Consider the following 17009-nt stretch of genomic DNA (forward strand, 5'->3'; position numbering starts at 1 on the left):
GGTGATTGCAACCATGAAATAAAAAGACACTTACTCCTTGGAAGGAAAGTTATGACCAACCTAGACATCATATTAAAAAGCAGAGAAATTACTTTGTCAACAAAGGTCCATCTAGTCAAGGCTATGATTTTTCCAGTAGTCATGTATGGATTTGAGAGTTGGACTATAAAGAAAGCTGAGTGCCGAAGAACTGATGCTTTTGAAATGTGGTGTTGGAGAAGACTCTTGAGAGTCCAAGGGAGATCTATCCAGTCCATCCTAAAGGAGATCAGTCCTGGGTGTTCATTGGAAGGGCTGATGTTGACACTGAAACTCCAATACTTTGGCCACCTGATGTGAAAAGCTGACTCATTTGAAAAGATCCTGATGCTGGGAAAGATTAAGGGCAGGAGGAGAAGGGGACGACAGAGAATGAGATGGTTAGATGGCATCACCGACTCAATGGACATGGGTTTGGGTGGACTCCGGGAGTTGGTGATGGACAGGGAGGCCTGGCATGCTGCAGTTCATGGGGTTGCAAAGAGTCAGACATGACTGAGCGACTGAACTGAACTGAAGCTCAGAGAGGCTACGTAATTTTTCTAAAGTGACCTTTTTTCAAAGTCTCAGCCCACCTCTTTTTAAAACCAGAGCAAAAACTCTGTTTACTAATGGTAAATAAATTTCTCTGGAGCTAAAGAAGCAATAACTACCATCTGGTGCCCCTGGGAACAGCCTAAGGACATAAAAGAAACTACCTTGGCTTTGAAAATTTCAGCCAATCCCAAAGTTTAGTGCTTTTCATTACATTTTTTTAAATTTATTTTTTAATTGAAGGATAATTGCTTTAAAGAATTTCGTTGTTTTCTGTCAAACCTCAACATGAATCAGCCATCAGTCAGTTCAGTTGCTCAGTTGTGTCCGACTCTTTGTGACCCCATGAATCGCAGCACGCCAGGCCTCCCTGTCCATCACCAACTACCGGAGTTCACTTAAACTCACGTCCATCGAGTTGGTGATGCCATCCAGCCATCTCATCCTTTGTTGTCTCCTTCTCCTCTTGCCCCCAATCCCTCCCAGCATCAGAGTCTCTTCCAATGAGTCAACTCTTTGCATGAGGTGGCCAAAGTACTGGAGTTTCAGCTTTAGCATCATTCCTTCCAAAGAACACCCAGGGCTGATCTCCTTCAGAATGGACTAGTTGGATCTCCTTGCAGTCCAAGGGACTCTCAAGAGTCTTCTCCAACACCACAGTTCAAAAGCATCAATTCTTTGGCGCTTAGCCTTCTTCACAGTCCAACTCTCACATCCATACATGACCACAGGAAAAACCATAGCCTTGACTAGACGGACCTTTGTTGGCAAAGTAATGTCTCTTTTGAATATGCTATCTAGGTTGGTCATAACTTTCTTTCCAAGGAGTAAGCATCTTTTAATTTCATGGCTGCAATCACCATCTGCAGTGATTTTTGAGCCCCCAAAAATAAAGACTGACACTGTTTCCATGGTTTCCCCATCTATTTCCCATGAAGTGATGGGACCAGATGCCATGATCTTCGTTTTCTGAATGTTGAGCTTTAAGCCAACTTTTTCCCTCTCCTCTTTCACTTTCATCAAGAGGCTTTTTAGCTCCTCTTCACTTTCTGCCCTAAGGGTGGTGTCATCTGCATATCTGAGGTTATTGACATTTCTCCCAGCAATCTTGATTCCAGCTTGTGCTTCCTCCAGTCCAACGTTTCTCATGATGTACTCTGCATAGAAGTTAAATAAGCAGGGTGACAATATACAGCCTTGATGTACTCCTTTTCCTATTTGGAACCAGTCTATTGATCCATGTCCAGTTCTAACTGTTGATTTCTGATCTGTATATAGATTTCTGAAGAGGCAGGCCAAGTGGTCTGGTATTCCCATCTCTTTCAGAATTTTCCACAGTTCATTGTGATCCACACAGTCAAAGGCTTTGGCATAGTCAATAAAGCAGAAATAGATATTTTTCTGGAACTCTTGCTTTTTCCATGATCCAGCGGATGTTGGCAATTTGATCTCTGGTTCCTCTGCCTTTTCTAAAACCAGCTTGAACATCTGCCATAGATATACATATATCCCTCCCTTTTAAACCTCCCTCGCATCTCCCTCCCTACCCCAGCCCTCTAGGTTGATTCAGAGCCTCTGTTTGAGTTTCCTGAGCCATACAGCCAATTCCCGTTGGCTATCTATTTTTAAATATGGTAATGTAAGTTTCCATATTACTCTTTCCTTACATCTCACCCTCTCCTCCCCTCTCCCCATGTCCATAAGTCTATTTTCCATGTCTGTTTCTCCATTGCTGCCCTGAAAATAAATTATTCAGTACCATTTGTCTAGATTCCATATATATGTGTTAGAATATGATATTTATCTTTCTCTTTCTGACTCACTTAACTCTGTATAATAGGTTCTAGTTCATCTACCTCATCAGAACTGACTCAAATGCATTCCTTTTATGGCTGAGTAATATTCCATTGTGTATATGTACCACAACTTCTTTATCCATGCATCTGTTGATGGACATCTAGGTTCTAGCTATTGTAAATAGTGCTGCAAGGAATAATGGGATACATGTGTCTTTTTCAATTTTGGTTTCTTCAGGGTATATGCATAAGAGTGAGATTGCTGGGTCATATGGTGGTTTTATTCCTAGTTTTTTAAGGAATCTCCATACTGTCTTCACAGTGGCTGTTCCTATTTACATTCCCACAAAGTGCAAGAGCATTTCCTTTTCTCCACATTCTCTCCAGCATTTATTGTTTTTAGACTTTTTGATGATGGCCATTCTGACTGATGTGAGGTGATATCTCATTGTGGTTTTGATTTGCATTTCTCTAATAATGAGCAATGTTGAGCATCTTTTCATGTGTTTGTTAGCCATCTGCATGTCTTCTTTGGAGAAATGTCTGTTTAGGTCTTTTTACCACTTTTTGATTGGGTTGTTTGTTTTTCTGGTATTGAGCTGTATGAGCTGCTTGCATATTTTGGAAATTAATCTTTTGTCAGTTGTTTAGATTTTTTCTTAAACATGAATATGGGCTTCAATTTTTTATGATATCCTTCAAAGTCAGAAATTCTTCCCATACCCTGGCTTCTCTCTTGATCTTTTTTGACAGAAAACTTAGACATCTGCTACAACTAATCACATAGAAAAGATGTCTAGTTCCTATGCTACAGTTCAGAAAACTGAGGCTTAGGGAAGTGAAGGCCAAACGTTATAGTTTTATGAATTCACCACATGTGCTCTTATGAAGAGCCTTCTACCTTCTCCTTCTTAGTTGAAAGCAAAACAACTCTTGGCTCTTTTCTATGAATGCATTGCTGACCAGGAGTTTATGAGAACAGGCCTCCCTATCATAGAATTTGCATCATAAGAAATATAACCATATTAGACTTGACCTAGAGAAGGAAAAATGTACTCATAATCCCACAAAGTCAGCATTTACATTTCCTTTCTGTATGCACCCACCCCCCCATGCATGGTTTTAATACTTTGTTTTAAAATAAAGTAGTTAAAAAAAAAAAAACAAAGTAGTTCATGCTTATGGACAAATTTGAATAATTACAGAGTGTAATATAAAAATTTAAAATGCTGCTAGTATTTTAAATTTAAAGTTGAAATCTAAAATGCACTAGTATTTCCACAGGCAACTAGTGTTAAAATAAGTGTGTAGTCTTCAACACATATCATCTTTCCTTTTAGGAATAAATACATAAAAACAGAATTCATGAATATATATGTTTCAATATGTTCATATTCACATATATATACATAAATATTTTTTGATTCCTTCCTTTGTTCGTTCTTATGACTTCCCTGGTGGCTCAGAGGTTAAAGCATCTGCCTGCAATGACGGAGACCTGGGTTCAATCCCTGGGTTGGGAAGATCCCCTGGAGAGGGAAATGGCAACCCACTCTCGTATTCCTGCCTGGAGAATCCCATGGACGGAGGAGCCTGGTGGGCTACAGTCCACGGAGTCGCAAAGAGTCAGACACGACTGAGCGACTTCACTCACTCACTCACTCACTTTGTTTGTTTATTCCTTCCTTCCCTCCCCCGCTCCTTTCCTCCTCATTCACAATATGTTTATTTATTTAAACTTATTTTTAATTGGAGGATAATTGCTTTTCAATATTGTGTTAGTTTCTGCTGTAGAGCAACATGACTCAACCATAGGTATACATACAGCCCCTTCCTCTTGAACCTTCCTCCCACCCTTACCCCCACCCCACCTCTCTCGGTTGCTACAGAGCATTGGGTTGAACTCCCTGTGTTATAGAGCAAAAATATATTTATAATATGCTCTTTTCACTTAATAATGTATGGTTGACATTTTTTGAATTTAATAGTTTGCCATCTTGGCTGTATGTTGTAGTCACCAGAGAACTTTAAAAGTACTGATAGGTCCAAACTCCAGAGACTCTGAATTAATTTTCTGAGATGAGGCCTGAGCAGCAAAATTTAGAAACCCCAACTATATGGTTTTCAAGGGCAGCTACATTGAAAACCACCATTTAAATCAATAAACATAGATTGTACTCATTCTTATTAATGGCTATATAATATTCCACACTGTGGCTGTACTAAAATTTATTCCCCTATTCCTCTTTAGATAAACATTCAGATTATGTCCGGTACTTCATTTTGCTAAATGTTTTAATAAAATGTATCACCCTGACCCAGGGATTGAACCTGTCTCTCGTATCTCCTGTATTGTAGGCGGATTCTTGAGCCACTGAGCAACCTGCAAAGTCCCAAATCATATTACAGAATAAAAAATTAAGTTTTAAGGTCACTTTTTAAGTCCATTGTGAAGGACTGGATTCTTTCGCAGGTTACCTGACAAGTTAGCTTCAGTTCAAATAAAAGTATTTTTTGCATACCTTCAGTTCAGTTCAGTTCAATACTTACTGTGTGCCAGAAGCCATGTTACGTGCTGCAAGGGATAAGTTATATGTGACCATTGCTCTTCAAGAAAATCTTGATTTAATGGGGAGCAGAAACAGATATCTTATTTTATACTTTCTTTTAGATAAAAGAAGTATGAAGGGAAGTGATAAGATTTGATTGCATCAGTTGTGTTTTCCTAAAGGTACTGCTCTTTGAGGTAATTTTAGAGGATGAATAGTATTTTAAGAGTCAGCAATGAAGAGAGTACAGTTGATTAAATGGTTATGTTTTCTGAGCAGAGGGAACAACATAAATAACAAACAAGGATTTTGGAAAGTAACAAGATGGAGGTAGCAAATAAATGTAGCAGACAGTTGCAGGCTTTGAAGGTATTTTTGATAGGAAGAGTGAAGTAGTGAATGATTTTAGCTGGGAGTTGTATTTTAGAATTCTAAATTGGTGTTGCCTGTGGGTTAGACTGAAATGAAAAAATCACCCAACTAGTGGCTAAGGGTTTTGGGCAATTTATTTATTCTTGTAGAGCTCGCTTACCTGCAAGACAGGAACAATAATGCTTATGCAATGGTGCGTTTATTCGTGCTAAGTTGCTTCAGTTCTGTCTGACTATCAGTGACCCTATGGACTGTAGCCTGCCAGGCTCCTCTATCCATGGGATTCTCCAGGAAAGAATACTGAGGTGGTTGCCATGCTCTGCTCCAGGGGATCTTCCCCACCCAGGGATCAAGCTCACATCTCTTGTGGTTCCTGCATTGCAGGCAGATTCTTTATTGCTGAGCCAGTGCGGAAGCCCATGCAATGGTACAGTTATGGCTAAACAGAATGGTGTATATAAATTGCATGGAATGGCTCCTGATAGATACTGGGTATAATATGTAGTTTAGTTGCCAAGTCGTGTCTGACTCTTGCAACCCCATGGACTGCAGCCCGTCAGGCTTCTGTATCGATGGGATTTTTCAGGCAAGAATACTGGAATGGGTTGTCATCCTTCTCCAGGGATCTTCCTGACCCAGGGATCAAACCTGGGTCTCCTACATTGCAAGCAGTCTCCTGCATTGCAGGCAGATTCTTTACCGACTAAGTCACCAAGGAAGATTGGATATTATAACAATTGTAATTAAAATTGATCTTATACTCTACATACCATGATAATAAATAAGCAACCCAGATAGAAATTCAGAGTCACTTCTGTTAGTTCCACTCCTATAACATTAAGGCTAAATTACTGTTCATATTTTTTTTCCCCACAAGGTCCTTTGGAAGCTTATCGGATGGATGCTCTAAACCAAACAAGAGTGACTCAATTTGTCTTCTTGGGACTCACTGATAACTGGGTACTGGAGATATTACTTTTCATGGCATTCTCAGTCATGTATGTGCTAACCCTTTTGGGGAACATTCTGATCATGGTTACCATAGTCTTAACTCCACGTCTTCATATCCCCATGTATTTCTTCCTGAGCAATCTGTCCTTTATTGACATCTGCCACTCATCTGTCACAGTGCCCAAGATGCTGGAGGGTTTGCTTTTGGAGAGGAAGACCGTTTCCTTTGACAATTGCATTGCACAGCTCTTCTTCCTACATCTGTTTGCCTGTGCTGAGATCTTTCTGCTGACCGTTATGGCCTATGATCGTTATGTAGCCATCTGTGCGCCATTACACTACCCCAATGTGATGGACATGAGGGTCTGCGTACAGCTTGTTTTTGCTCTCTGGTTGGGGGGTACCATTCACTCACTGGTGCAGACCTTCTTGACCATTCGCCTACCTTACTGTGGCCCTAATGTAATTGATAGCTACTTCTGTGATGTTCCTTCTGTCATCAAGCTGGCCTGCACAGATACATATCTCACAGGAATGCTGATTGTATCCAATAGTGGAACCATCTCCCTCTTCTGTTTTCTGGCTTTGGTCACCTCCTACATGGTCATCTTGGTTTCTCTTAGAAAACAGTCAGCTGAAGGGCACAGGAAAGCCCTGTCTACCTGCTCAGCCCACTTCATGGTGGTTGCCCTCTTCTTTGGGCCATGTATATTCCTCTACACTCACCCAGACACCAACTTCTTCAGTGACAAGGTGGTATCTGTCTTCTACACGATAGTCACCCCTGTGCTGAATCCCCTCATTTACACCTTGAGGAATGAGGAAGTAAAAAATGCCATGAAGCATCTCCGACAGAGGCAGGTTTTTTCCATGAAATCGTGTACATGATGGACTTGGAATTATAGATATTATTTTGGTCATATCTTTAATGAGTGACTAAGAGTAAGAAATCAAAGTTATTAGGTGAAATGACCTGGAGAGTCATTTCAGGTCAGACTTCTGTACTAAAGAGGGGGACTTATCAACTATTGCTTAAATAAAGGAAAAGGTACTTGTAACATGTAAGGGAAAAGGATTGGGACAAGTTTAAAGAAAACTTCTAGTTTCACCAGTAAAAGAACACACAGACTTTGGGGCATAGTCTTAGTTTCAGGAACAGGTAGAGTTCTGAGAGAACCTACTTTTTTGATTTGTACAGTTCTGTAGGTTATTACCTCTGGGAAGCTGTACATTACACCTGTGTTTTACACATTATAGGGATCCTGCTTTCAAATGTATTTTCAAGGTGTTTATTTAAGGTTTATATGGTATTTATTGGTTTCCCTGGTTGCTCAGAGATAAAGAATCCATTTGCCAATGCAGGGAGATGTGAGTTCAATCCCTGGGTTGGGAAGATTCCCTTGAGAAGGGAATGGCAATCCACTCCAGTATTCTTGCCTGGGAAATTCCATGGGCAGAGGAGGTCCAGGGGTCTCAAAGAGTTGGACATGACTTAGCAGTTAAAACTATAACAGCAACATATTTATATTGAATTAAACTTTGGCACTTTGAAAGTAATTCTCTTATTTATCTCTACACACATTCTGTACTTTTGGTAGTACTTTATTTTTTACAAAATCAAGGTGGAGATCTATTGGAACTTACTTTAAAATAAACTTTGTTAAGGTAGAAATTAATTACATAAAAGGTACTCATTTAAATTGTACAGTTTGATAAAATGTGACAAAGGTTCACTTATGCAACTATCTCCCTAGTCAAGATATAGAACATTTCTATCCCCCCCCAAAATTTCTTCAGAACCTTCCCAGCCAATAATCTTATCCCCACCCAAGCACCCAAGCATCTGATTTTTTCTTGCTGTAAACTAAATTTGTCTTTCCTAGAGTTTCATGTAAATTGAATCATACAGTATGTACACTTTTATGCTTGACTTCTTTGCTCTGTTGGGATAAACTTTATATAGTCATAATGAATTATTTTTTTAAAAACATTACTGATTGTTGTTTTCACATATTGCTATTCTGTGAAGAATGTTTGAATCTACATTGTGGTGGTTATTGGTCTGAAATTGTTCCTTTTCTATTTTATAAAAATGTGATTTATGGTAGCTTTTAATATCAAAATTTAAGAAATATTAATGTTCAATAAAAGAGAAATCAGAATTTATAAGAAGTAATTACATGTACCAGGAAATAGTGATGAGTTAGTTATTACATTTAATACTAAATTTAGTTAGAGCTTTTTGGAATTTGTGACAAAGGAAAGAATAAAGGGTTACAGGTGATGTGGTAAACAAAGTGAGAGTCCCCCAAAGATGTTTGCATCCAGTCTCTGGAACCTGTTAATATTTTAGGTTGAACAGCAAACAGGGATTAAGGTTTGCTAGTCAGTTGACTTTGAGATAGAAATAGTAGCCTAGATTATCCAGGTAGACCTAATGTAATCCCAAATGTTCTTAAAGATAGAAGAGGGAAACAAAGGAGAATCAGAGGGAGATATGACTACAAAAGTCAGAGAGATTCGATATTGCTGGCTTTAAAGACAGAGAAGCGGGTTACTAACTTAGGATCTGGGTGGTCTCTAGAAACTGAAAAAGGGAAGGAAATGGATTCTCTTCTATTGCCTTCAGAAAATAATTCAGCCAAACTTTCAGTTGTAAGATAAATAAGTTCTGGGGATTTAATGTATAGCACGATAACAATAGTTAATAATACTCTATTGTATACTTGAAAATTGTTGAGAGAGCAGATCCTAAGTATCCTCACCAGACAGACAGGCAGATGCATGGTAACTGTGTGAGGTGACGGATGTGTTAATTAGAATTGATTGTGGTAATAATGAAATTATCATGTTGTACACTTTAAATATATTCAATTTTTGTCAATTCAGTTCAGTTCAGTCACTCAGTCGTGTCTGACTCTTTGTGACCCCATGAATTGCAGCACACCAGGCCTCCCTGTCCATCACCAACTCCCGGAGTTCACTCAAACTCACGTCCATCGAGTCGGTGATGCCATCCAGCCATCTCATCCGCTGTCGTCCCCTTCTCCTCCCGCCCCCAATCCCTCCCAGCATCAGGGTCTTTTCCAATGAGTCAACTCTTCACATAAGGTGGCCAAAGTACTAGAGTTTCAGCTTTAGCATCATTCCTTCCAAAGAACAACCAGGGCTGATCTCTTTTAGAATGGACTGGTTGGATCTCCTTGCAGTCTAAGGGACTCTCAAGAGTCTTCTCCAACACCACAGTTCAAAAGCATCAATTCTTTGGTGCTCAGCTCTCTTCTCAGTCCAACTCTCACATCCATACATGACCACAGGAAAAACCATAGCCTTGACTAGACAGATTTTTGTTGGCAAAGTAATGTCTCTGCTTTTGAACATGCTATCCAGGTTGGTCACAACTCTCCTTCCAAGGAGTAAGCGTCTTTTAATTTCATGGCTGCAGTCACCATCCGCAGTGATTTTGAAGCCCAAAAAGATAAAGTCTGACACTATTTCCACTGTTTCCCCATCTATTTCCCATGAAGTTATGGGACCAGATGCCATGATGTTAGTTTTCTGAATGTTGAGCTTGAAGCCAACTTTTTCACTCTCCACTTTTACTTTCATCAAGAGGCTTTTTAGTTCCTCTTCACTTTCTGCCATAGGGTGGTGTCCACATTGGTCTTTTATTTCTTGGAACAGGCCAAGTTCTTTCTAAACATCGATCTTTACATCTGCCATTTCCTCTGCCTAGAGAGTTCATCACCTTTCTTTTCTTGTGGTTGGCTCTTTTTTCATCTTCCAGATTTTAGTGTAAATGGCATTTCCTCAGAGAGGCCCTTCTTAACCAAGCAATCTAGAGACAGTCTCTTCCATAACTCTCTAACATCATTGTATTTCATGGCATTTGTCATGATCTGTAATTGAAATTTGCTTATATTTTGTTTTCTTTTTTTAAAAACCTTTTTATTTTGTATTGGAGTATAGCTGATTAACAGACAATGTTGTGATAGTTTCAGTTGAACACTAAGGGACTCAGCAATACATATGCATGTATCCATTCTTCCCCAAATTCTCTTCCCACATATTTTTGTCTTCTATTTTCACTAAACTCTAAACAGCATAAAAGGAGGACTATGTATTTTATTTATGATTACTAACCTAGTACTCAGCACATAATAGATGCTCGGTAAATATTTGTCAGATGAATGGATAATAAGATATCCCCATTGTATTGTCTTAATGGAAGAGTTTTTCCTGAACACTTGAGGATATCAACTTCAGTGGTTCAAAGTCTTCCTTCTGCATTACTGAAGTCATTTGCAAAGTTACTTTGTCTGCTTTACAAGTGTTTGCAAAGCTATTGAGGCAAGTGTATGAGTGAATGATGTTGGCAAGTGCTGCCCAGAAATCTGAACATTTGTTTAGACTTTGGTTATCAGCCTAACACAAAAGCAGGGATAGGAACCATGATGTAAGGAAAATAACATGTTTGTGTTGATACATTTGGCTTAACATCCTACCTTCATCATTTCCTAGCTGGGTGACCTTGGGCACGCCGTTTGCTTTTTTGAGCTTTGGCTTCTTCATGTGTAAACAAGCTTATACATACCTCACAGGGTTGTTGTAAGAATTAAGTAATTGCACAATGCCTAGAACAATTTCCAGCCTGTGGAAGATTTAAAAATCGTAGTAATTGCTATGATTGTCAGATATTGGACTGGAATATAGTTTCACAAGTCATATAGTTTGATAAATGTGGCTTGTAACATATCTTTGCTAGGCATTTCCTTAATTGGAACTCCAAGCACCATAAGGGCTTAGACATTTTCATTTTTTTTCTCTTCCCTTCACCCTCCCCATTAACTTGTTCAAGGCATTTTTCATGTCTTCATTCCGAAGGGTGTAGATGATAGGGTTCAGCAGGGGTGTGACAGCGGTGAAAAACACAGACACCACCTTGTCCTCTGGGAGGCTGGTGGATGGACGGGAATAGATGAAGATGCAGTGTCCCAGAAAGAGTGTGACCACAGTGAGGTGGGCTGCACAGGTGGACAGGGCCTTCCGCCGGCCTTCTGAGATTTGCTGCCTCAGACTCACCAGGATGACTGCGTAGGACACCACAAGGACCACAAAACAGACCACGGAGATCAGCCCACTGTTGGAGACGATGAGCATCTCAATGATGTGGGTATCAGTGCAGGCCAGTTTGATCACCTGAGGCACATCACAGAAGAAATTGTCTATCTCATCAGGATCACAGTAGGGCAGCTTGATGGTGAGCGAGGTCAGCGCTATGGAGTGGATGGTACCCCCTGTCCAGAGGGCCACAACCAGCAGCACACACACTTTCCAGCTCATCACTGTCATGTACTGCAGGGGCTTGCAAATAGCCACATACCCATCATAAGCCATGACAGTGAGGAGAAAGATCTCTGTGCAGGCGAAGAGGTGCAGGAAGAACATCTGAGTTACACAGGCATCAAAGGAGATGAGCTTCTCCTCTGACCAGGTGTCTATCAGCATCTTGGGGACAGTGACAGTGGAGTGGCACACATCGATAAAGGATAGGTTGCTGAGAAAGAAATACATGGGGGTATGGAGATGATGGTCATCGATAATAGTTATGACGATGAGGATGTTTCCAATCAGTGTCAGGACATAGAAAACAAGGAACATGGCAAATGCAGCCATCTGCACATTCTGATTGATAGATAAACCTCTGAGCCGAAAATATGTCACTACAGTTGTTTGATTGAGTAGAACAGCCTCTTCCATTCTCACTGTTGGACACTCCTGTCAAAAATTAGAAATAAAAAACCACTTAATATCTGCATCAATCATTTGGCCATTTAGGTTCTTCTGTGTTTATGACTTCTCTCCATCTATAATTTCTAGTGACGTATCTCATTTTAAAATCCCCATTCAGCATCTTAAATTATGCTGGACACATAGTAGTTGCTAAACACACACTTTTGGAGCAAAATCAATTTTAGAAAAAATTGATTCACTAAGATGTAAGACAATCTTTGACAGTTCAGTTCAGTTCAGTCACCAGTCGTGTCCGACTCTTTGCGCCTCCATGAACCACAGCATGCCAGGCCTCCCTGTCCATCACCAACTCCCGGAGTCCACCCAAACCCATGTCCATTGTGTCGGTGATGGCATCCAACCATCTCATCCTCTGTCGTCCCCTTCTCCTGCCCTTAGTCTTTCCCAGCATCAGGGTCTTTTCAAATGAGTCAGTTCTTCTCATCAGGTAGGGAGAAATCAAATAACTTATTTCTCCCTTATTGTATAAAATATCAGTGTTTAGCTTTAGGTTACAGTTTTATAGGAGAAGAAATGAAGGTTCTTCTTAACCTCAATAAGTAATTTTTCCAGGGTTATACAAATTCTGACCTCGAACATAGTTTTCTTTATTGTCCTGTTGACCACATGTTCACTAACCCACACCCTTACTTCCTTGTTTGCTCTGCCATCATACCCTGAGACTGTAATTTCAGTGATCTAGATTTCAGAAGGCAGAAGATTTTCACCAAGCTGCTGGCAATGTGGCTGAGATGTTCTTTGAACAATACTTTAGAGGAGGCTGGATAGAACCAGGAAAACTTGGGAAATCTAGAGAGGGTGCAGGGAGGCTTGCTTCTTCTCCACCTCTGAGTTGCGGACAGACTTGCTCATTCTTAATCTGGAGGTCAAAGTCCAGGCCTAACAGCATCACTGTTTTGGCTAGATTATCCTCAGTTCTTTTAAATTCCAACTCTCATCTGACTTACTGGACCATGGTAAATCAACAGTAGTTGCTTTTAAAAAAGATTAGCCTACTTTTGACCCAAGCATCACTAATTTAGTAAAAAATGTATATATTGGGACTTTCCTGGTGGTCCAGTGGCTAAGACTCCACATTCCCACTGCAGGGGGCCCAGGTTCGATTCCTGTCAGAGAATTAGGTCCCACATGCTGCAACTAAGACCTGGTGGTCTTAAATTAATAAACAAATATTAAAAAAAGAAATGTATATATTATATAGAGTCACAAGGTCTCAGTTCTTAATGGGATCTGAGAGTTTACCTAATCTTTTTTTTTTTTTTAATAAATAGATAAAACAAAACACAGAGAGGTAAAGCAACTGGCCCAAGTTTATAAAAAACTGCAGTAATAACTGGGTCTAGAGCTTGGGCCTCCTGACTTTTGGTCCAGACTTTCTTTACTATCTCTCTGATCTGAATTTTTGTGGTAATTGACATAATGGTGGTATAAAGTACAGTATGTCTCAGTGACAACCTCTCTTTTACTCTCCTAGGTTCATGGGGCAGGTTGGGTGGGCATCTGTGGGAAGCCTCTTTTCTCAGGCTTGCCTCTCATGTGCCACTGCCTGGAAGTGTAGCCTTTCAGGGATGGCCCACCCAAGTAAGCTGTTCTCCTGGTTCCTCAGGTATTATTATCCTATCCCGGGTGGTGCAGTGGTAAAGTATCTGCCTGTCAATGCAGGAGACATAGGAGACACTAATTCAATCCCAGAGCAGAAAGATCCCCTGGAGGAGGAAATGGCAACCCACTCTAGTATTCTTGCTGGGAAATCCCATGGACAGAGAAGCCTGGCTACAGTCCATGGGGTGGCAAAGAGTTGGACACCACTGAGCACGCATGATTATCTCATCCTATCCTGCTTTCTTCCTTGATGACTACAGGTTCTTTATTTTGTCCTCAAGATCAGGCTTTCTGTCAGTCAAATGAATCACTTCACACTGCTTATGAAAAGAGAATAGAGGAAGCATTTCTCTTCTACTCCATTGCCCTTTCTTCTCAAATATTTCCTATGCCTCATTATGATGCTCTGCTGCAGACAATGCCTTTTTTTGTTGTCTGTATCAGAGGAAAGACTAATGGCAGTGTCAAATCAAGGAACTAGCAAAGCAGATCTGTCACAAGGATGGTATTTTGGAGGGCAGAGAAGTCTTTCAGTCATCATTACACAGTATCTAGTGCTTGAATTAATATTTACAGTTACATCTTAATAGCTATGGATTGATTTTACTATTTAAAACTTTTTCTTAGAGTGTCCACTTAAAGTTTTTCCTCCAGAAAACTATTTTAAATGTTTGATGATTTATATGTTATCTTTACAATTTATTACGTTCTAAAAGGATAATTGCAAAATTGAAAGCTGAAGAACTAGCCAAGAATGGAGCCAGGGGTTTATTTTAAAATCAATAAGAAAAATTTTACCAGCACAGATAGAGAAGAATGTGCAGTCTGAGAACTAGGTTTGAAATAAAGACTGTTCCCTCACCAGATGATATGGATATTCATTTTTAACTAAACTTTTCCCATTGCCATCGTTTTTTTTTTCCTATTTCTGTGGAGCCACAGGAAAAAATGTTTTGAGAAATGGATGTGTTCAATCATAGTAGGAATTTGTTATTAGCTTATATCAAAAGTATGATTCACACATCAAAAATCTAGTGCCTATTGCATACATTTCAGGAAAACAGGAAAAAACAATTAAAAGCAGAGACATAAAAAAATGAAAAAGTCTATAAAACTCACCTTGGCTTGTTTCTGACGTTCTCAGCACCTCCAAAAAGAACTGAATTGTTAGTCTTGTATTTTCAATATTAAGAGTATTATTTTCTGGTACTTTGTGACGAGCTAGAGGGGTGGGATGGATTGGGAGGTGAGAGGGAGGTTCAAGAGAGAGGGGAAATATGTAGACCTACAGCTGATTCATGTTGATGTATAGCAGAAACAAACAGTGTTGTAAAGCAATTACCATTCAAATAAAAATAAATAAATTAAAAAATAATCATTAGAAATTTTTTTAAAAAGGAGGCATGGGTTTTAAAAGATTGAACAATACTGTGCGCAGTCCTCCTGAACTGCCAAGTCAACTGTGGAATGATTTATCAGTTGTGAATTTTCACATAAATATTCAAGTGCTATGCCTCTGAATGTACATGCAATTCCATCTGACTTAATAAAACAGTTGCCAAAAAAAGAGAGTATTATTTTCCAGTAGAAATAGAAATTTATTTTTAAGTTTGACTAATCAAATAGCCCCACTTACCTTGACTTTTTTACAAGGAAGATCAGAGCCCTTGAAGTTCCCTTGGTTCTTATTCACAGTTTTTGGCAATAAGTCACAGTAGATATATTTGGTGATATTTTACCAGAGGTACTTCAGCATTTCTGCAAAATCAGACCTTTGTACCTACATTATTATCATGCTTTTCAATGTGTAGAGAATACAGCTCTGCTCTAAGATTTTCTGGAATTGGTTTTCAGTCAGTTGACTATGTGGTATAAGCATGATATCTTGTTTGTACTTTGTCAGGCTGTAGTGATGAGCAGAAGGGATGGAAAGCCACTCCAACCTCTTTTGCAGGCCCACTAGTTTACCAGGACATGTCTACACAAAACTCGACCTAACTGTTCAGAACCAGTGTAACTGAAGCAACTTGTGTTCTTTGCAGCACACTCTCTAGGTAGAAAGTTTGTCTTGCTAGTTTTAGGTGGGTTATGCTACCTTCAAGTACTGAAGGGAAATCTGTAGAGATAGCAAGCAGCTGCGAAGGGCAGCTGCAGTGTTGGTGGTGTTCTACCTGACTTATGTAGACTTCATGGGAACTCTTAAGCAATGACATCAGCTTCCCCTAGTCACCAGTTAGAAAAAGTTAACTCTGTGGGGACTGAAGTTATGGGCTTTGCAGTCATCACTAAGGGCATTTAATGAGAAAGCAGGACTAACACCTAAATCTTTAGGACGTGTTAACATGTGATTAAATGAACTATTATTTTAGCGATTACTTACTGTGTGCTCCCGGATGGCTCAAGTGGTAAAGAATTCGCCTGCTATGCAGGAGATATAGGAGATACGGCTTCAATTCTTGGGTAGGGAAGACCCCCTGGAGGAGGAAATGCCAACCCACTGCAATAGTCTTGCCTGGGAAATCCCACGGATAGAGGAGCTTGAAGGACTACAGTCCATGGGATTGCAAAGAGTCGAACACGACTGAGAGGCGATGGATGGATACTATGTGCTAAGTATTAGGTTAGGGGCTTTCCGGTTTTTTTAATCCATAAAAAACATACAGCTGAGGAATGGACAATGGAGTTAAAAATTTAATCAGTTCTCTGCAGAGAGGTCAAGTGTTGGAATTCTAGAGTCAGATTGCTTGAATACAGATTACAACATTCTAAGTGTAAATTTGGGTAAGTTATTTAACCTGGAGGCCTCCTTTTCTCATCCATTAAATATGAATAAAAATGGTAACTTATTTTTAGAGCTCTTAAAATCTTTACAAAGTGTTATCTACATTAATATAATTATATGACATATAATTCAAAGAAACAAACCCAAAAGCCACCACTAATTAGCCAATCCCCCCTCCCCCCATCACGTATTCATTACTTTAGATAAAGAAAATTTAGAATCTCTTGCTCTAATTCCCATTTTGCTTTCTCTGCTTAGATACATGTTTGGTATTACACAGTAGTAAAAGAAGAATCCAAAGCGGAGGGATGAAGGTTATACTTTGAATTTCAAGATTGAAGAGTTTTGTGATTAGGATGTCCAAAATAAAGGGTATGGAGCTAGGAGCAAGCATTTAGCTGACCCTCCATGTGGAAGAGAAGATGGTAAAAGAGGAAAAGGATTAGAAGTGACTGAAAATTCGGTCTTGTGGCTTGGGTTCCTTTTCCCCAGTTTTCTTGTTGGATTCATTACCACTAATCAGAGGCCAGACTTGACTATATTGAAAAACCCAGTGCTTTCAGAACTTAC

At 39.6% G+C, this 17009-nt stretch overlaps 2 protein-coding genes across 2 annotated transcripts; one reads left to right on the forward strand and one right to left on the reverse strand.

The window, feature by feature from the left end:
* The first annotated feature begins 6184 nt into the window (after positions 1-6184).
* On the forward strand, positions 6185-7129 carry LOC102390956 (olfactory receptor 1509). The gene has a single exon (XM_025296538.2). The coding sequence runs from the start codon at positions 6188-6190 to the stop codon at positions 7127-7129; it is 942 nt and encodes a 313-aa protein (XP_025152323.1). The 5' UTR covers positions 6185-6187.
* A 3822-nt stretch (positions 7130-10951) lies between these two features.
* On the reverse strand, positions 10952-12001 carry LOC102389731 (olfactory receptor 4E1). The gene has a single exon (XM_006053959.4). It carries the CDS (start codon positions 11999-12001, stop codon positions 11054-11056), a length of 948 nt encoding a protein of 315 aa, XP_006054021.2. The 3' UTR covers positions 10952-11053.
* Positions 12002-17009: the final 5008 nt, after the last annotated feature.

Source organism: Bubalus bubalis, chromosome 11 (assembly GCF_019923935.1).
Source record: "Bubalus bubalis isolate 160015118507 breed Murrah chromosome 11, NDDB_SH_1, whole genome shotgun sequence".
NCBI classification, from domain to species: Eukaryota; Metazoa; Chordata; class Mammalia; order Artiodactyla; family Bovidae; genus Bubalus; species Bubalus bubalis.